A 21,048-nucleotide genomic window follows, 5' to 3' on the forward strand; every position below is an offset into this window, starting at 1 on the left:
CAGTCTGTTTGGGGCGCTTCGGGACTATTAGTTGTGTCTGGATTCTTGGTTTGTGGCCGACCTAAAACAATAAAAAAAAGTTTTTTTTTTTATCGAAGAGTGTCCAGCAGAAAATTTTTGATGCTTAAGTTAGGGCAGCACTTAAAAATAGAGAGGTTCATACACTAGAGTACTTATCCAGGAGGTTGTTCCTGGAAGTGGATTATATAGGCGATGGTTAGCATCTCTTTCAAAGAATTAGGCACGAGTGTTTTGCCCTCATATCGCACCCCACTTATCTTGCTCGCCTAGGTTCATAGCTGAAGCACAACAAGTATAAACAAATTGTTGAGGCCGTGAAAAAAAAAAGAAGAAGAAAGCTAGATTGGAAACGCTGTATTTAAGCGCCAAGACATGGCTCTGAAAGAAATAGGCTTCCAGAAATTCTCCGGCAGCTTCCGCGGGATACTTTTCTCCGAACTGTCGGTTTGCTCTTTTATAAAAAGGCGCTGCAGTTCCTACCGTTCGATCGGAGTATCTTCCCCCTCTCCTAAAATCACGCCGTTCGTTGGTCCAAGAAACGCACGGCGGCCAGCTGGGGAGGGCGTCCGATTCTCGCCACAGGAGAGACAACGGAGATAGCGGGATTGAGAGGAGCAGCGCAGCGAGGATATATAACTGTAGCGCATTGTAATGGCCGATGGCTCTTTGGGTCCAGCGGCGTTGCGAAGCCCTCGCCTCCACTTCTCATTCCCCCATCCCTTTCCCTTCGTCACCTCCTCCTCTTCCGTCTCTCTCTCCGTCCTCCCCATGGCTGCGGGGCCTTGCAACGGTGCTTGCTCTCCACGCGCGATCTCTTCTTTTTCTTCGAACCCTGACAATATTGCCCCGCCCTCATTGCTCGTCTTCTCAGGTTTGCTGCTTCTCTCGCAGCTTATCTTTCTTTCTTCCTCGATTTTTTTTAATAGGGACATGTGTTCTTGATCCTGATCAAGTTTTGTTTTGGTTTGTTGCACCGATTCCAACATAGAAATTCCAAAGAATGAGTCTTGTTATGGTTTCTTAATTCTAGAAAGTAAAGATGAAATACAAGAAGGTGTCAAGGATATCCGTAAAGAGAGATAGTTTCTTCCTCTCTTGGCGGTGAGATTCGATGATAAGGCTTCTTTGTTCTGTTTGAAAGTCATCTACTGCTCATTTTTTTCTCAAATTTTTAAAGCAAAAGTCTTCAACAGCTCTTGTTGGCCGAGTCATTTGGTCTAGCCCAACCCTTTTTTTTAGAAAAAAAACAAAAAAGCTACTGTGACGCTTTCTTGATCGTTATTGGCATTCTTGTCCAAAAAGAAAAGTTACAGGAAGATTGATAGAGAAAGATCTTGATCGTTAATAGACAAAGTTACAGGAAGATCGATAGAGAAAGATCTTGATCGTTAATAGTCATTATAGTCAAAAAACGAAACCCTAGGGTTATAAGGAGATCGACAAAGAGATAGATCCGGTCTTCCAATGCTTTCTTGATTGCCAATAACATTCTTGCCTAAAACGGAAAAAGAAATATCAAGAAGGTTTAAAGAGTTCCGCAAAGAGCAGTAGCTCTTCATAATGGAGTCCTCTGGTACAGCATAGGTACAAATTGGCGGTTCAAACTTTTTATTATGTGGCACTTAATCAGATCTTTGTGAAAGGATGATTGGTTCTGTCACCAGTAGGGAGATGATGAATGGAGGCCACAAAATCGAGGACAGATTGAAGCCTTATGTGTTCATTTTGGGGGGGATACAAGATTAACCAAGACAACCACTATGAGTGTTTCATGGTCAAGATGTAGTAGGTCTGATATGCTGCCAGAGTAATGCAAGGAGGAGGCTATTTAATGACAGGTTTCCGGAGGATGAATTCTTTTAGCAGACTGCAATGGCGTTGAAACTAAGTACTTAAATGTGTTAGATTGAGACGTTTTTGCTTCCATAATAAGCCATATGGTTTGCATACCTATCCAAAAGTCACAAGGAGTTGATGCATATCCATTTATAATTTGTTTTTTCTTTGATGGTTTACAGCTATGTGCATATATTTGTGATGTTTTAAATTAATTTTTTGTTTGCATTCTTCATATAGATCAGCTTATGAGATGGTGAACATCAGATACTATTCTGTTCTACCAAAGCTCCATTTTACTGATTTAAAGGAAGCATATATTAGTGTCATCAGTTGTTTCAAAGTAGTCACTTTTTCTTTTACATTTTCTCCATCATGCATCATGATGTTGTTCAGGGGGAACTGCATTTAATGGTGTCATAGAAGAGTTAAAAAAGGTAACAACTCGAGTTGCGCATGTTCTTCCTGTTTCTGATGATGGAGGAAGCACAGCCGAGATTGTTCGTGTGCTCGGTATGTTTAAGGTTTTCTCATTCAGTTGGATGTACTAAGGCATTGCATATTGTATAATACGATACATAATATAAGGCAATGTAACATGCATTTCCACAGGTGGCCCAGCTGTAGGGGACATACGATCAAGATGTTTGAGATTGTCTGATGAAAGCACTTCTGAAGCTCTTGCTGTTCGTCGATTGCTTGGCCACCGCTTGTCTCTTGATGCATCAGAAGCCAAAACAGAGTGGTATTTATGTTTTATATTAAGTCTACAAAAGATTTTAAGTCGGATCCAACATCATGTGCTATGCATATAAGCATATGTTTAGATATGTATGTATGTATGATATATATATTATATGTGTTCTTTGTTGTCTACATTTAATTATAGTTGTCGCTTTTTAGTTATATCATTTATGTTTCTATCTCGCATAACAAGAAAGTAAAGCTTGCTCTACTAGGTAAGATAAATTAACAAAGAAAGAAGATTGTTTGGTATCAAACTTTCCTTCTGCCGTTCATATCAAGTTTGTTTGTCAACTTATATCAGATTTAAGAGCATGCAAGAATGCCCATACATTCTAACCACATATCTAAATTTATCTAAGTTGGAGCTGGTTTTTGATTAGTTTAATGTCACTTCTAGATAAGAAACATTATTTTCCACTTTCGACCATCATTTGAGGTTATTTTATTATGTCGTGTTTTGGATGATATACTTTGTTTTCTGGACTAGTTCTTAGGATTCTATATATAATTTTTGTACAATAAATGGTCCTGTGCTTTTTAGTTTTTAAAACATACTATAAATTGTCTATTGAAATTCTTGAAAGCAATCTCTTTTGCTATATAACTATTGAAAGGCCAGTTTTCTATCATCACCTTATAGTCATCTGGGCCTAGGCCTGGCTGTAACAAGTTGGACTGCTAGGTCTAGCCTGTTGCAAATCGCATTCAGTTAATCTAATCCTAATTGATCAATTTCACACACAGGCACAGCCATGTGCGCGCGCGCACACAGAGGGAGAGTCATATGATGATTGACTTTGGTTAGAACTTCCAGTTAGAACTTACAATGACCAATATAATTTTTATTTTATATTATAGGCTTAATTTTTTACCTGTTGACATGTTATTTGCTGTACTACTTTTCACTTTCAAAATATTTTACTAGTTTAACACTACATTATCCTATCAGAATATTTCTGAGCATCTGTTATTTATTTGCTAGGTTTGTGGATGTACTGACTAGTATTGTGCTGAGTTGAGAATTTGACAGGTATGAAATCGTTGAAGGGGAGCATTATTTGTGGAATGGCGTATCACGACCTTACAGGGAAACAATCCGTGCATTTCTGGTTTACTTTCAAAATCAGGTACCTGATCTCTTTGATGATCAGTTTGATATACATGGAATAAGTTTCGTAGTGTTGTTCAAGTTGACTAGGGAACAACTTGAAAATTTTCTTTTCTCTTGTTTCAGTATCCATAGGTTGTAGTTTGTAGTAGACAAAAATTTTCTTTATGACTGCAGGCACAAGTATCAAACTCCTATGTGATCTTATCATGTGATCATGTATTCTTCGATGACATTAATAAACCAATAATGATATGAACATCATTAATACCCCACTTTTTGGTTTATCCAGGATTCTTTATTTTAATCTTCAAACTCTCCTAGCCCTGGTGCCAAATTTCTTCATAATTGCATGTTTCTTGGTCCCATCATCTACAATGAGATGACATTAGTTAGTGTCCATATTTTCTTTTTCTTTCTTTCTTTTTTTCTCTTTTGGGATTCTTCATGAATTTATACCATAGCTCCTGTTATGCAGATCCTCCGACGCTCAAATGAATCATTTTGTTTCAGCAATGGCAGGTGATAGTTTCTTATGGTGAAAATTGTTCGTATTTATGTTATGGTCTCTGCCAACAATGTAGCAGTGAATGGATCTTAAAGAGAGAATTTCTTGATCTGCTTTGTCCCTTATGCTTTAGTGACTGAAAAATCTGGAATGCTTGTTTCATTTTTTTTAAAAACAAAATTTTGAGAGTAATATTTAGTTTGAGATATATTCTGTCTGGTATAAGAAATTTCTGGACTTCACTTGCAAATAAATGCAACTTCCACCAGACTTTTGCTAGGAGTATTGGCAACTAGGATTCTAAAAATAGACTGCTTTCATGGCTCTTAGCTTTCTTATTATAATATGAACTCCTCCATACTAGTGATAGGACTGTGAATTCTCAGATTCTGGTATCGTTGGGAAATTGATGCTTATTTGCAAAGGATCTCTTGTATCGTATCTTCTATATATTGCATGTGTATTGCTATGTATAAGTTACTGGGATTATTCAGTTGGTATGATTGTTGGTCGATTTTTCAAGCCTAACATGAAAATAAAACACTAATCAAGGATTAAATCAAGGATTTTTGAGGAAGTTAATCATATTATCTTTCAATGGAGGAGATATATTGATGACATTTTTCTCTAATCAAGATATTTTCTATATGCTGCACCAAAGAGTTAAGATGATTTTGGGCAGTGGATGCGATGTATGCTAAGGCAAGAACATTTCCTTTTGCCTTTTCTTTTTCCTTTGTCTGGATAAACAAATGAAAAGAAGAAATCAGACGAGGTCCTTCGAATGGCGAATTGCAAATTTTGAGAAACTGTCCCCCCTCTGGGCATCTTAAGTCTGCTTTCACTTTCAAATTTCACTTTCAGCAGTAACCACGGAGACTCGAGACATTGTAATGCTAGTAAGCCCTGTGTTAGTGAAGCACCATATATAGGACAAACAATTTATTCAGCACATGTATTATAAGTTAAAAGATGGGAAATTTTTCAATATGTGCCCAAGCCTCTGAAATATATCCATATCATGAAGGAAATATACTTGGATAAAATGAAAACTTGCCTTCAATAAAATATCATGGGGAAGGAAGGAGGGGGTCTTTTCTTCTCTTTCTAGATCTGGTCAAACTTTCCTCCTTTCCCTGCTGAGTAATTGTCATCTCTTTTAATCAAGTCAGTTGTTGTTGAGGAATGAAGTGGAGCAAATTGAGGAACACCCATCAAGGGAACATACTGAAGACCAGGGGGGAAAAAGCCCTTGAATGATCAATTGTGGAATGGGTTAAATCTTTTTATATTTTTTAGCAGGACTATGATCATGATTTGGAGACAAGTTAATTCTTCTCTGAAAAAAGAGGCTTGATTTAATTTTTATAAGATAAAAGCAGGGCCTACTATATATATGCATCAAAAATATTGGGAATATATGGTCAAGGATACAAGGTGAATATCCAAGAGAAGATCATGCTAGTTGGATGTAAAAAACTTAGTACAATATGCTTAGAAATGAGTGTCCTAGTGAAATCCTGATGCCATACTAAATTGCCAATTGAGGATCAGCGGAGAACTAGTTGAAATGGTATGGTCACGTGCAACAGGGATATGATGATGCCAGGGTGAGGACCAACCTGGATTTGTTCTAAAGGATCACGGGAGGGAAGACCCAAGTTGACATTAGAACTATGTGAGAAGATTTGAGAAATTGGTAGTGATAGTATGTATCCCTTAGGTCTTTACTGAATGGTGAAGGACCCATTTACCAATTTCTAACAGGCGTGACAAGGTTTTTTGGTTATTATTATAGTTATAAGGCCAAAAGTTGATCCAAACATGTTATGCAAGTGTCACATGTTAGTCATTGTGAGTGCTTCATTCGGATTGCGAGTCCTAAGCAAAAGAATCCTACTGGATTCAGGGAACCTGATAGCAATGGATTTTTGGGGATTCTTCAATTATTTTTCTGGCATCAGCATATCATTTTCATTAGATGTTCCTGTTGATGGATGAAGTCGATACTATTCAAATTTCTTTTCTTTTAGAACATTGGAATGGTTTATGAGATCATGGGATAGAAGGCTAATCCACATCATGTTGCCATGAGTGGTACATATGAGAAGTCGTCTGCAAGAAGCAAAAATTAGTTTGTAAATTGAATACAATGAATAATGTTTATCAGGAGGTCAACTATTTCATCCTGGAAAAGGAATGGGAAAAACAAGGAAGTGTCCTTATTTCAAGATTAGAAGTTATGCATCTCCTTTTTCAATTAAGGGGTTAGTAACCCAATCACACTAATCCTTTTTAATTACAATAGTTCACATGCTATTGTACCACAATTAGTTGAATATACTCGAAGGATTCTTACACAGTAACCATTTTGATGGTCTATCTATCTATCTATCTATCTATCTATCTAGATTTTAACTTATTTACTCAATCATCATGTGTGAGCTATTTCTAATTAATTGGTTTTTTATTTAAGAATTAAGATTTATAGGTTTTCATGATGGATTTATTTATTTTTGCAGCATTGGAAATTTCTTCTTTGCTGGAGCACGCATATTCTTTCAGTCATTAGATGCTGCTATATTTTTGTTTTCACGTGTTTCAGAGATTCCTACAGAAAGTCTTGTACTTCCTGTCATTTCCACTAACGACAGGCTCACTTTGGGATGTGAATTATGGGTACTAATCTTCCTCATCACCTTATTGGTATCTATAATATATCATTAGTATGATTGTGATTGTACCCTTATTTGCTTCTAATTCAGAATCTAACTCAGTTTTTGATGGTTTATGATATTAAATGTGGCTGCATAAAATGAGCAAAGAGTTACTGTTAGTTGGTTGATACCGTACGTTCCTTGAATGCTTTTAATTTTTGTATCAGTTTATCCTTCATTATAATTTTTATGATGGAGATTTCCTTCATCATGTACTTACACTAAACTTGCCGTTCATTCATCCAATATGATATCTTTGTCAAATTAGAAAACTTTAGTCTAAAGCAAACCCCGATTGTCACTTGTTTCTGTTTCTTCTCTAATTTTGCAAACTTTCTATTCTCAGGATGGAACCATTATACGTGGTCAAAATGAAATTTCACACCCAACTAATGGATGTATGGAACCCATAAACAAGGTATAGTAGCAGAGTTGTGCTCACTTTATAGGTCTGTCTATCTTCATGTGGTGTTTTATTCACCCTCATTTCAACATTTCAAGAGGAAGGGGCTGACTCTGGTTTGCTTATTGTGCAAACAATAATGACATCATCACGACGGGATCAACAGCATTAATATGGTCTAACATTTATTTAAAAAATCTAAGTTTCAAGTATTTATATCTGTTATCACTACTTTGAAGAACCTTGTTAATTCATTTCTTATTTGTAGGCTTTTCTGTAACATAACTTCTTTAGTTCACGGTATCTGATTTTTTTTCTTTTGCAGTAAGAGACTTATGCATATTCTTAACAATTATCTTGGACAGGATTGTACTTCAACTACAGCACTGCCGTCTAGAATTAAGCGGGTCTTCTACATGTCAAGTGAGGGTAGCAATTTGTTGCACGAGGTTGGTGTGATGTCCTTTGTAGATAATATTAGTTCATACTTGCCAAATTGAAGTTGCTACTGCTTGTTGTGATGTTAACTTGGGTTCTTGTCTTGGCATATATGGCTATATTTCACGGATGCCTCATTGTTCTTCCATATGATATAACCATCATGAGTTAGTGGTTTATTTAGTAGCCTGCCATTCATCAATATAGTGTGATACATATGGTTTTTGATTGTTTGAAATTGATCTTTTATTTCTCTATTGACTATAAGAATAAGAGGCCATTCCCACTGGGTTCAATTGCTTCAATAATCATAACCATAATTAATGATTGTTGTACAAATTATCTAAAGCTACCTTTTAAATCTTTTCACCTCAAATGCAAGGTTTTGTCCATTGTCAACAACACTTTTCTTAAACTTTTCCTCACAAGTTTATTCATGTTACTTTATAATGCTCCCGTCTTTCAAGTCCTTTCAATATAACCTTTTTTTATACTGAATGGGTTGCAAACCCCGGTAATGAATGTTCCATTGCTGAATACTAAAGCTACTTTACTATCTTGTATCCCTCAAAGCGCATAAAGACTTATGCGTTGCTTTATCATTGATGTCAATTGCTATACCAACTAGTGTTTTGAAAGGCAGTATGGTATGTAGGCAGTTAGGGGCCCATATAGTGCTTAGGCAAAAAGCAGGCAGTTAGGCAGACCTTATAAAATTAAAAAAAATCAATTAGAATTCGTAGATATGTGTGACATTTAATGATTATGAAATGAATGACAAGGCATCCAAATCAAAGATTCAACCATAATCATTCTACACTTGTAAAACACTTAAAAATGAAAAAAAAGCATCTCTTGGAAATCTCTAATCTATGCTTCGCCGAACCGGTATTGGGACCTATATCGGTCGGCGGATGGGTCGGTACGGTACCAATTCGGTACCGTACCGATACGATACGGTTGGCTCGTGCCGGTTCCGTATTGGTATGCCCTTTTTTTTTAGTTTTCAAGTTCAATTAATTGGTAATTATTTTTTTTAAATATTTTCAATGATTTAAGTCTAATTTGATTCTTTGATATTTTTTTTTGATGTTTTTTGAGGTTTCTATGATCCTGTTTTAACCTAAATGATGTATCTTGTTGTTTTAAAATGATACGAAATATAAAATAATTAGTGAGATGTTGTATGCTACAAGAAGCAATATGAAATATCCTCAAATCAAGTAGTGAGGTGAAAAGTATAAATAACGCAATTAATTACATATATTTAAAGTACAATATATATATCGATATCTAAAATTTCGTCGAGTGGCGATGTCTCTCGTAGATATCCGGATCATTAGCATAGTCAGGAAGCACATCATCCTACCCCTCTAACCATATAAAATCTAACAATGGATGCTACATATATTTTTCTAGGTCCGTGGGCATACATCAAAGGCTACTTATTTTTCAATTTTTTTTAAATTTAGGCTTAGGCCACTGTGCGCACGATTGCAACATATCTTGAATAAATAGACTTCAAATTTTGCTGGAGAGTAGCTTGCATGCCCTAAATACGCTTCTAATTTTACAATTTTTTGAATTTTATTTTTTATATATTTTTGTCTTAATCCAAAAATATATTTTTAATTTTTAAAAATTATATATAATTCAAAAATTACAAATGTTTATGTCATCGTGTAGATTATCTATAGACCTACAACATATAATAAAATCAAGTCTAAATCAAAAATTTTGGCATTATCTTCTTTGATTTTGCAAATTTTGAGTTATTTTTTCAAAACCCCTCCAAAAAATAGAGAGAATGAGATGGGGGAGAGAAAGTACACCTTAGTTAGACTTGGATCTTTCTTCAATCGCACTGAATCATTGTGATTTCGCAAATTGGGAGGAAGGGAGAGCTGTTTAGGTGTCTTAAGGCTAAACGAAGCAAAGAAGAGGGTGCCTTTCCAACACCTTTTTTAAACAAAAGAAGCAAAGGCGGAGGGGGCCTGGTTCTGAATCAAGCCGACTCGGTGCGAACCGGACGGTTCGCACTGAGTTTGAATGGAACCGGCCAGTTCCAAATAGTTTCGGCCGGTTCGGTCCCATTTGAGCCTTTTCTGGCTGGTTTCAGTCGGTTTGGAACCCGTTTCGGGTGGTTTGGGGCTAGAAACCGATTTTAATGAGCGAACCGATCCGATTCCCACCGAATCGGCTCGGTACGGGCCAAACTGGGCGGTTTAGTCCGGTTCGGCCTACCTTGCTCTAATCTATGCATCATGTGGGTGCAAAAATGGATGGTGTCTATCATGCTAATATATTAAAATACATGATATGGCACTAAAATTGAGATACCCCTTTAGTGATCATGTATAGATTGAAATTCGATAGACTTTGATACTTAAATCGGGGCAAAAAATGGTCTAATTTTTGTAACAACATTCATTTTTGCACCTACTTGATGCATTGGTTAGAGGCTAGCAAAATATGTAATTGTTGGTAGTTAAGCTGATCTTATGGGGTAGATCATGATTAATAGCGTGTTTCTCCCATTTGGAGGGCCCATCTTTGATTTTGAATTGTTAAATCTTTTACCAAAGAATTAATGTTAAGTGTGCGCTCTCTCTTTCTCTGTCCATGTCCCTCCTTCCATCCCTATGTATAAGCAAGTAGAGGGTTAGAAATAAATAAAAGAAAAAAGATAAATTAAGGAAGTGCTTTTGAAAACCTATTTCAGTGTTATAACACTGAAATATTAATTGATTGTCTGAGTTTCCATAAAAGTGCTTAATTATTTTACTAAGTTATTTCAACAAGTGATTTGAGAGCAAATGTTGAATAACGAACAAATAGATATAAATAAACTAATAATTAAGAATCAACAAAACTCTTAAGCAAAACATGGGCGCCAGTTATGAAGATGGAGAAATTGTAGTCTGCTTGCCTACCAGGCCTACTATCCTGATCTTCCTTGTGTAATGCCCAGGCAATCCTCTTATGTATAGTCCAAACTCCACCTTTCTGTGTTTCCTAGTCACCTAATAAGTGGCTGGCCCACACGTAGGGGCTTCTTAGGAAGTTAGGCCCTAAGCAAGGAAACTGGGTGACTGCAACTTGTACAGTAAATGGAACAGACATCTTCAGAATTCATTTGGCTTAGGTGCAGTTTTTATAATCCTAACACTGAGAGAGTCCTTATTTACGATGGTCGTTTGTCATTGAACTCTCCTGATGTAATCTTTGAAAGTAACAGTTTGTTGTTTTTTTGGTGTTGTAGTGATATAAGAGCTAGTTATATATGTCAGTTCCAACCTAAAGTGCATACCTGTACAGATATATTTGAATTTTATGAGCCCATCTAAGTTGACCAATATGAGATGTTTGGTTGTACAGTGCCCCACATAGAATAACCTTTTGTTAAAAGCAGTTAATATCATTTAGGACCTGCAACAAATAGTTATTTCTTGGAATTTTCCTGTTAGCATGTGTTTTTTAATCGTATTTCTTGAAATCATCATCTCATCGTCACTTCTGTTGTGTAGGTTTTCCCTGCTGCTAACCCTACAGTTTTGGAACAGTTGTGTAAAGTTGACTGCATTGTTTATGCTATGGGCTCTCTTTATACTTCCATCTGCCCATCATTGGTAATATCATGGTTCATAATTTGTCCTGTTTCAGCATTTGTGGATCTTAATATGCCATCTTTCAATATGATGTCGTGCACTGTACATCAGGAGGAATTGTGGATGTTTTGATGTCTGTCTTATGCTAGCACCTATATGAGCTTACAGTGATTTGACCTGCTAAATACGTTTTTAGGTGTTCTAGTGTTGATTTTAATTATGAAAGATATATGGTTGATGCTCATATATATGGTGCTTTGCTGCATCATATTATTTGTTCAACATCACTTCTACTTGACTCATCTTTCTTGACATGGAAATCAGGCCTTCTAGAATGACAGTATACACAACAGGTCAAGAATTATGTAGGCCTTGCTTTTTAGACCCTGCATGCCTATTTTTATATGCCTAGAACTGGGGCCTTCTAATTGTATCAGCTAGGCCAACATCGAGCCTATCAAATTGGCTGACAAGTTGGGAGTTCTTACATGAAAGGTTGTTGTTTGAATTTCTTAGTGTCTAGAGGTATCAGATTAAAGAACCAAGTGATGGATATTCTGGAAGAGACCCATTTTTATTCTGGAAGAGACCCATTTTAGTTATCAGGCTCTTTAAGAACTCTTATCAAGCTATACTTTGAAATCACCTGAAAATGATCTGACCTCTGAAACTCATTTGTGGTGGTTTATACTAAAACTGGCTAGTTTCGGACTAGTTTCAAACCAAAAGTAACCATAGATATCAATTATTATTATGGGCATTTAATTGTAGGTGATAAATCCAGCCTAAGGAGCATTTTTTTAAGATCAAATGTACACTCATTGCAATATTTTAAGATACTGGAAGAGCTTTATTGCAAAAATACGGGAGGCAGGAGCCACACCCTGCCATCACCCCCACCTCACCCCATCTCAACGCCTTACTATAATGCTAATCATCATTTCAAGTTCGTATTAGTATTTGAACTTATATATGAATGTTGTCAGTTTTAATAATATCTATGTTGCTACATATTAGGCGGTCAAACATTGTTATGAAGTATGAACAATTGAATGGTATGTTATACTCTAAATTTTGTGGGTAATGTGATTATTTAACATTTTCATTGGTTTATAATAGGCTTTTTTTTTTCTTTTGCAATTCTTGATAGTTTTAGTTGTTTATCCCAAAAATATTGAACCTGTACAGCCAGAAATGTCAAACAATACAAAATACTCTAAAATTGTGTGCTATCTGATTTTTTGGATTGTTTTTCTTGTCTGAGACTCTGGAACTGCTGAAACCAAAACTTATGGGCTCAGCTGAAAAGAAAATCTGACTTTCTTGACAGAGACCTGATGTTTCTATTGTTTTTCTTGACTGGGACTCTGGAACTTGAACTGGAACTGCCGAAACCAAAACTTTATGGGCTCAGCCGAAACCAAAACTGTCTCTGCAAACCTTATTCCAAAATGTGGGCAAAGACCAAGCGAGTGGGTTTCTTATTGTTTCTAAGTCTCCAACTCTTATGTGGAATGTTTACAGAATATTATTTCACATTATTTGACCAATGTAAAATCACAAAGAAAGTAGAGAGCATTCATTTTTTTTCTTGGGTGTTTTGGCCATTTTCCATAATATGATACAAGACATTTACGTTTTCAGCAAGCGATCTCCAGGGAAAATATCACCCTTTACCTAATACTTTAACTAACCTCTTAGGATTCTGAAGCCTTCAATTTGTTGTTTGTTTTCGTTGACTCAACCATGTCAAACTTGAAGTCTGAGATTTTAAATCTGGATCACTTTATCCTACCTATCTTGTGGTAATTGCATAATGGCTTCAGTTTAGTTGATATTCAAACTTTATAAAATGATATATTAATGTTATCTCTTTGTTTTTCCTTTAACAGTCCTTTTTTCATCTATACTGTCAACTTATTTCTGATCATATACTTTTTATCAAAATCATGTATGTTTTTCCTAAGACTGGTGCTCAAGTAGTTTGCCAGATTTGTAGTCATAGGAAGTGCAATTAATGTATTTCAGCATCACCTCTAATAGAATGGGGTTTCCAGCGCTATATTTTTCTTTTCATTATGATGTATTGTTCTAGATGTTGCTAGTATTATTGAAGTGCTTTTCTTCCATCAGATGTTTTCATTTAGAGAAAGTTCTCTCTTAGGCTAATATTTTAAGATGCCTTCAGGTATTGCATGGCATTGGTGAAGCTATTGCCTCGAGATCTATTCCCAAGGTACTCGCTGTTGGGGTATAATGAGCTCTTAATCTCTTCAGATATTGAGATCTTTTTTTCCCAAAATCATGTCATCATTTGCTTTCATTTATATTTTTGAAAGTTTTTAGTACCAGGGACATTTTCTTATGCCTTTTTCACTATTATCTCCATAAAAGTATATAGGAGGTAAAATATTTCAGCTGATAAATTTTGTACATCTGTCTATTGAATCTTAGCTGAAATCCAAATTTTTAACAGGAGTGATTGACAAAGCTATGACATATAATGATGAGCTGCTTGTAGTGGAATGTTGCTGAATCCCAATTAAAATGATACTTTGTGATTGGAATTGAATGTAGACATAAAAGTTCCTGAAATGTTTGAGAAATCTTACATGAAAAAGTAAATGACCATGTTGTTTAGGATTCCTTAGACTATGACTATGATGAATATTGTTATAAGTAGGGGAAGTGGATAAGGGTCTGAATGTTCAATTCATTGTTTTGATCATGAAATGCCATGTCTTTCTTAAAGACTCATGACGGTTTCATCATTGGACCATAGTCATTTCTTCGAGTTCTACTTGTAAAGATGTTCCCATCTGGAAGATAGATATGACTGGAGGTAGCAGAGGCCCACCCCCAGCTCCTCTTTGTATTATCTAGCATCTTATATTGATAAGAAGTTAAAAGAAAGCAATTATATGCATAAGGTGTGACACTAAAACCATCAGCATGAACTTTCTGAAGTTTGAACAGACGAATTCTCAAGACCAATATAAAGGGCAAATTTTGTATTTGTAGACCACTTTATCATCTATCTGAAAATAACATAATTTTTTTAAACTTGGGATTCTAATTGATTTCAGTTGATTGAGATTCTTCTATCTTGGTGGTGGATTCGATCAAACAGATTAACAGCTTAACTGCCTATTGTTAAAAATCTTTCATTGTACAGATGGTTGTATATCAGAGAAATCTTATTTGTCATTATACAGAGCAAACTAGCCAATCTTATACCCTTATTGGCCCTTGATACATATATTGTACTGATATGTGGATTCAGCATTATATAATTTAATGGCACGCACTTGAAGTAAACTAGATTATTCATATCATATAGCATAGGTGCATCACCTGCTGAGAATTGTCACATGTTGAATGATATTTTGTTTCCCATTGCGTATGGTTTCACTGAACCAATCAGTACAGTATAGAGTCAGTGTGATATTTAATATGGAGACACCTAGTCTTGTACGCAAACTTTTTTTTTTTTTGTTGTTGTGTTTTTTCTTGGAACACTACATCATTGGCTTTATGCATGTTATTCTTCACAATCAATAGTACTTTATGGATGGAGGTTTAAATAGCATCTTTTCTTCAATGTCAGGTTCCATTACTTTGCTTTTTATTCATTGAATACAGGTCACTGAGATTGGCCAATTTAGTACCTCTTACAATATATATTCTAACACCATGTTTTATGTTACTTATGCTATATGTAGGTACTTCTTTTAAATGGTTCACATGATAGAGAAACAACTGGTTTATCAGCTTCTGGCTTTGTATCCGCAATTACAGATGCTCTAAACCGAACTTATGGAGACCCTGACAAGAGTCTAAAGAAACTTGTAAGTGATGGATGTTCACATCTTCAGATCACTCATATTGTATTTTCCAGTTAATTTCATACATTTACTCATCCTAAAGAGCTGAAGAAGCTATTGCCCTATGAGATTTTTCATTTGTGCAACGTGTTACATAAAATAATAATAAGAATATTGTAGATTCACAAAGACATCATTTAACTGAAATCAATTTTACCAACAAGTGTACTGAGAAGTTGCCTTGTAATCTCACTTGCAAGAATCTGGCTTTGTTTGTTGCCCGTTATCAGGCTGGGTACGGGTCAATCAAGGCCTATTTCATGGCAGCTGCACCAAACTCTGGTCTGGGACAGGCTTGTCACGGGCTTCAGTACATCAGCTTATCCAAAATGCTCTTTTCTTGTTTCTATGAGATCATAGGTTTTTAACTTTGTATCATTTGGATAAATGGGTGTAAAATTGTTCGGTTTCAAAATCATAACACCCAGAGAGCAGCCTGGGTTATAGTGGTTGGTTCTTTAGCCTGGCATGATTATATATAGAGATTGTAGCTATTGGTTATAGTGATGGCTATAAAGAAGAGGGCCGAGGTTCCTCTTAATTTACAACATCCAAAGTCCTGAGTTCAGAATGGTGTGTGCGTCTTTTGATACTGTTATTAAGCACAGTATCTGCACCTTCATGCCAAAGAAACGAAGGCACCAGTTGTACAAGCTGGTAGGTCCTTGGTTGTTATACCAGATGACTTGGAAATCCTGCCTTCTCCGGGGTTTGAGGGATTAGGGGTAATTGGGGGAGGGCTAGCCCTGTTGTGGAGCCTATTGACTACAGGCATCTTCACACACACACACACACACACACAGAGAGAGAGAGAGAGAGAGAGAGAGAGAGAGAGAATCTCAAGTTGATCCTTGTGGTAGGTTGTGATAACTTGTTTACATGGTTACTGCATGTGTCAGTTACCTCTTAAGGTTGATTAATTTCTACTGGTAGATCATGCCATTGCAGTGGGAACAAATCCCATTTTCTTTTTCTTTTCATGATTCCATCCTCCTCATTACATGTGCAGCCCAGTGATTACATCAACGCTTTGTTGGTTCCTAGAGATGGTCAAGTCGCTGTAGATGTTCATTGTTTGGCTGATCAAGGAATTTTTCATGTGGTATGTTCACATTTTACCAGCTATTACAAATAATTTTGCAATGCTAATAGGAGAACATTTTTATCTTGCATGCAAATCAACAATAGAACAACCGATTAACTTATTCATTAGTAAAGTAAATCAATTATGTTTCTAACGGGTTTCTTATAAGTGGGAGATGTTGCCATTAAACATGTTTATATACTGCAATGCTGCATATGGTAGGACAGGAAATATACATCATATTGTTGAACCATATTATGATGTATTGAAACTAAGAAGGAAATGGGATTGGTGGCTGAGAACTGAAAAGAAACCATTTTATTCCTAATCATGGTAATTGTCTTTATATGACTTATATTCGCCATCTCAATCATATATCATCATTGGCTAGTGCGCCATAGATTCTTGTAGTGCACATTGGCCATTTAAAATATAAATATCTTTTTTACTTTCATAGTTACATGTTATTCAAATGCCTGAAAATGTTCAAAAGTAAATCAAGTTGTGGAAACTATTGGAAATGTGTCCTATCATAGTGCTTTATATTTAAATCATTTCAGCCAATCTGTAAGCTTCTATGAAGCGAGATCTTACATCCTTATGTAAGTTCAGCCACTTCTGACACTAGACGTCATCTTGAGATTTTATGGGAGATAGATGAAGATATATATAATAATAATAGAGCTGAATGGATGAAGTGGAGAGGTGCATTTGGAATATTTTATAATAGGCGCATAACTTAGAGAGTTAAAGAAAAATTTTGTGGAACAGCAATGAAGCTTGCCATCATATTATATGACTTGCAAGGCTCGGCAATAGAGAAAGTACATGAAAATAGGTTGAGAATAGCTGAATGACAATGTTAAGATGGACGTAGTAAAATTAGAAAAGATAAAATGAGAAATGAATATATTAGAGGAACTGTAGGAGTTGCACAAATTAAGAATAAAGTAATGAAAATTCGATTGAAATGGTATAGACATGTATAAGAAAGATCTGAAGAGGTTTTAATGAGGAGAGGTACTTCGGTTTGTGTTGAAGGTAGTACGAAAAGAAGGGAAAGACCGAAGGTGACATGGATGGAGGTTGGGAGGAACAATATGGAAAAACTAGGAATAACATCAAAGGTGGCCCTAAATAGAAATATTTAGTGAATGAGGATTCATGAAGCCAATCCTAAATAGTTTGAAAAAGGAAGGTTAGTTATGGTTATGGTATATCTCGGATCTTCATTATACCTCTTAACCCTAGCAAAAGGTTGTTTCAGGTTCTGCTCCTATTGTTTCAATTCAACATTCTCTAGATTTCTACACTTTATGGATGATATACTTAGAAAGCGAAAAAAAAAAGAAGAAATATTCTCAATCATAAATTTTCAATGAAATGTCAACTCTGTTTGTCTTTAATTTTTTATCAACTATGAAGTATCTTGAGTTATGTTCATACTCTCACTTATCTATGCTTGTTTAGCTTTCCTGACCAACATGACATCCCAAAAAAAAATGATTGAAGTAATTCTTCTTCGATGTCTAATGCCATTTTTTTATAGTATGTGAAAAAAGTGCAACAAAGTAATTTAGAAATGGTAATTAGGAAATGTCTTTATGATAACTTTGAAGTTTGTTAAGTCAACTTGAGACCTGTTTGGAACATGGAAAAGACAAGAGCACTACCGGAGGTCCGGAGCCAAATTGATGTAAGGAGAAAGTTAGCCCCACTGGTTTCTTGAAATCCCCTTATACATGTTGACCTGTCGGAGCCACTTGGCCACCTTCCCCATTTGTAACATAGACAATGCTTCCTCTTTGACCTGCTCTTTTCTATTAACCACTCCATATCCAAAGAGGAAAAAAAGACCATCCTAGCGCACAAAGCTTCTGCTGTAGGGTTTGAAGAGGGTCAAATGTATGTAACCTTACCTCGCATGCGGAGAGGCTGTTTTTGTGTTTCTAACCCGTAATACCAAGTCACAATAGAGCAACCTTACTGCTACGCCAAAGCCCGACCTAAACATCCAATGGGCCCCACTCCTTATAAGTTCTTGAGATCTAGTTCCCAATTCCCATGCCTCCGTCCAATGGCTGTAGCTCGTAATGGTTTTTTAGGTATCAAAGCATCATTCTAAAGTCCTTGGGAGATACTTCTTCACTTTCTAAACTTCCTTTCCACTTCTCTAATTTGGAACAGCAAGACAAACCCATGATCAAATTTAAAGACATGTTGTCATCATTCTTCCACTGCTATGATCTCCTCATAGCTGTGCTATCTAGAGTCTAGACACTCATGTTTGGCTCCAAAAATCCATGTTGTATACATATCCGAGTTGGATAAGTATTAGACACTTGGATATTTATTAAGTTTCATGCTAGCCAGTTTTAGATATTGATGGAGAGTTGAACTCTTCTAACAATAAATTTGACCCTCTATTTTCATATTAGAAACTTATTTACTAGAAGCGAGTTGAGTGCGGGTATGCAAAAGTGTGTTTTAGTAAGTTATATAAAAAAACACTTTGAAAGTGGGTGTGGGGACAAGTTTTACTGGAGATTCATAAGCAGGTACACCATAAATGCAAAAAATCCTGCTACTCAAGTTAGAACTGAATATTTATTCTTTTTAGTGTTGGCCAAAGATGTATGTATTGAAATAACTTTGCAAAATGTTATTTTTTTTATTTCTTTATTTTTATTGGGAAGTTTAAATGAAAGATATGTATAACAAAAGGCTTTAACAAGAAGTTTAAATGAATATATATAATTTAGTTAAAATTATAATTTATCCTATGTATTCCCCCGTATCTTCTTTCTCTCTTGTTGTGTCAAATACTTGGATAGACATCTGAATCAGATTATCTTATTTGTGCTGCTCATCAATCTCATTTAAAGCCAAATCCTATTGGTGACTTTTCTCCACCAAAAATTGATTCAGGTGACGAGTTTATCAGCATGATTTTAAATGGTACAGATCTGTGTAAATTTTTCATTAAATTTATTGCTCAGAACAATTTTTCACTAGACATACCTTAAGTGCATTTTGGCTTTTAAATGTTTTATTTATTTAGTTTCAGTTAGTATCTTAAACATTATAAGCCTTGTCTATTTTATTCTTATTCCCATTAATTTCCAAAGTTTTTTGGACTCTATAAAGTTGATTCTGCTTCAGTTTGCTATATAGGATGAATTGAGACAGTATTTTGTAAATACGTAATTATCTTGAATATATCAACCATTTCTTTATTTTCCGATCGCCTGGGAGGGACAAAAGAAACATCTTATTTTTTCTTCAAAAATTTCTGATCTCTAGTGGACCTCTTAGTAGGATTCGAACCCAGATGAAGTTCTGACCATCTGTCAGAGAAAAAAGAACGAATTGATCTTGTAGGATTCCCAAGAAATTCTTCGATTTCTTCCGGAAGCAGATGATTATTCATCTGCTTCTCACGTTCCGTGAATAGCCGGGACATTGAGGAAGATCCAAAAAAGCATTTCGGGAATCGATCTGATTCTATCTCTGTTCGTTCCGTTTGAAGAAAGAACGGATCCAAAAGAATCGATCTTTCTTTTAGTTGCTGAATCTCTGTTTGATCGATCAATGTGTGATATTCCGAATCCTCATTTCTAATGGAATCGAAATGATCTATGGATTGATCAGAAGATCCTTTCAATTGGCTAGAATCCCTTACTTGAACGAAAATAGATCTTGTGGAATCATATTGAATATTTGACAATACATTCCGTACCTTGCTAAAAAACCGATCCTTGTTTAATGCTTCCCGAGAAATCATAATGTGCATGGATTCTTCAAACATCAAGTTCAAGCGGCTAAAATCTTGTAGTATTATGCTACTTTGAGACGGTTAAGTTCATATTTGGAGCAAATTTCTTGGTACAAAATTGAGAATGCAAAGCAACGGTTGCTTGAATTGGATCTTGTGTTTATTACTGGAAAACATATCATTGGGTACAATTGCATGCATATTTTCATGGAATGAATGTTTAGATCATCCTAGAATAGAGTTTTAGCATGTGCTTTTTCTCGCTTTTTTATATTGTTTTGGTCTACTATCTGATTTGTTTTGGTCTATTATTGTTTTAGCATGGAATGAATGTTACCTGCAGGCCATTGTAGACTCTGTACATATTCCTAAGGTGGGGACCATATTTGACCCCAAATGTTTAATTAAAGCTTTGACTGATTTGATCGGTGCTTACAAGGACGACTCCATGCTGCACTCCAAAGCTATGTGACACAGAATTCGTAGAACACAATTTTAAGTTGGAAACTTTATAGCGGTTATAGTGAAGAATATTTTCTGCCCAAGTTGTATATTTATCCCATTACTTCTTGTTGTAGAATGTCTGTAAGTAATTCACCCCACCTGCCCATGTAACGTATCATCTTTATTAGCTGGGCTGACGCATCAACTTCGTTCTTGCCCAAGTTTGTTCTCATCCTGCTGCTTTGACAGCTCCCATGTGTATATTTGTGCCTCTGCCTGTCTTCAAGTATATACATTTATTTATGCAAGGGAAACCTATGCGTCAATCTTTCCTAAAGAAAATCTGACATGCATGCCACTTTTTCTTTTTTTTAAGGATATTAAGTTATGACGGATTCTTCAACCAAAATTTGTAATTAGACTTCAGTTTGTGCATTATGTGGTGCTCGGGCTAGCATCGCACATTCTACCTTTG

General features: G+C 35.7%; 1 protein-coding gene across 7 annotated transcripts; it reads left to right on the forward strand.

Annotated features, from left to right (window-relative positions):
- Positions 1–362: 362 nt before the first annotated feature.
- LOC103708308 (uncharacterized protein YNL011C) lies at positions 363–20,904 on the forward strand. Of its 7 annotated transcripts, none has more exons than XM_026805106.2 (13): positions 375–892; positions 2,254–2,370; positions 2,470–2,602; positions 3,635–3,731; positions 4,191–4,234; positions 6,743–6,899; positions 7,284–7,355; positions 7,706–7,789; positions 11,306–11,407; positions 13,575–13,637; positions 15,109–15,234; positions 16,280–16,372; positions 20,450–20,899. In XM_026805106.2, the coding sequence occupies exons 1-13, from the start codon at positions 673–675 to the stop codon at positions 20,480–20,482; spliced, it is 1,341 nt and encodes a 446-aa protein (XP_026660907.2). In that variant the 5' UTR covers positions 375–672; the 3' UTR covers positions 20,483–20,899. The 7 variants fall into 7 exon arrangements, with proteins under 7 accessions (XP_026660906.2, XP_026660907.2, XP_017698605.2 ...); XM_017843116.3 differs by having other exon boundaries at positions 383–892; positions 13,575–13,622; XM_026805104.2 differs by having other exon boundaries at positions 388–892; positions 20,473–20,904.
- The last annotated feature ends 144 nt before the right edge of the window (positions 20,905–21,048 follow it).

This window comes from Phoenix dactylifera, chromosome 11, assembly GCF_009389715.1.
Source record: "Phoenix dactylifera cultivar Barhee BC4 chromosome 11, palm_55x_up_171113_PBpolish2nd_filt_p, whole genome shotgun sequence".
NCBI lineage: Eukaryota > Viridiplantae > Streptophyta > Magnoliopsida > Arecales > Arecaceae > Phoenix > Phoenix dactylifera.

Bases quoted from the DNA above. Each gene is read 5' to 3' on its own strand.
- LOC103708308 (XM_026805104.2), top strand. From the start codon at position 673: ATGGCCGATGGCTCTTTGGGTCCAGCGGCGTTGCGAAGCCCTCGCCTC. The intron at 2,371-2,469 runs GTATGTTTAAGG...GCATTTCCACAG, and splicing joins CGAGATTGTTCGTGTGCTCG to GTGGCCCAGCTGTAGGGGAC. The intron at 16,373-20,472 runs GTATGTTCACAT...TGTTACCTGCAG, and splicing joins ATCAAGGAATTTTTCATGTG to GCCATTGTAGACTCTGTACA.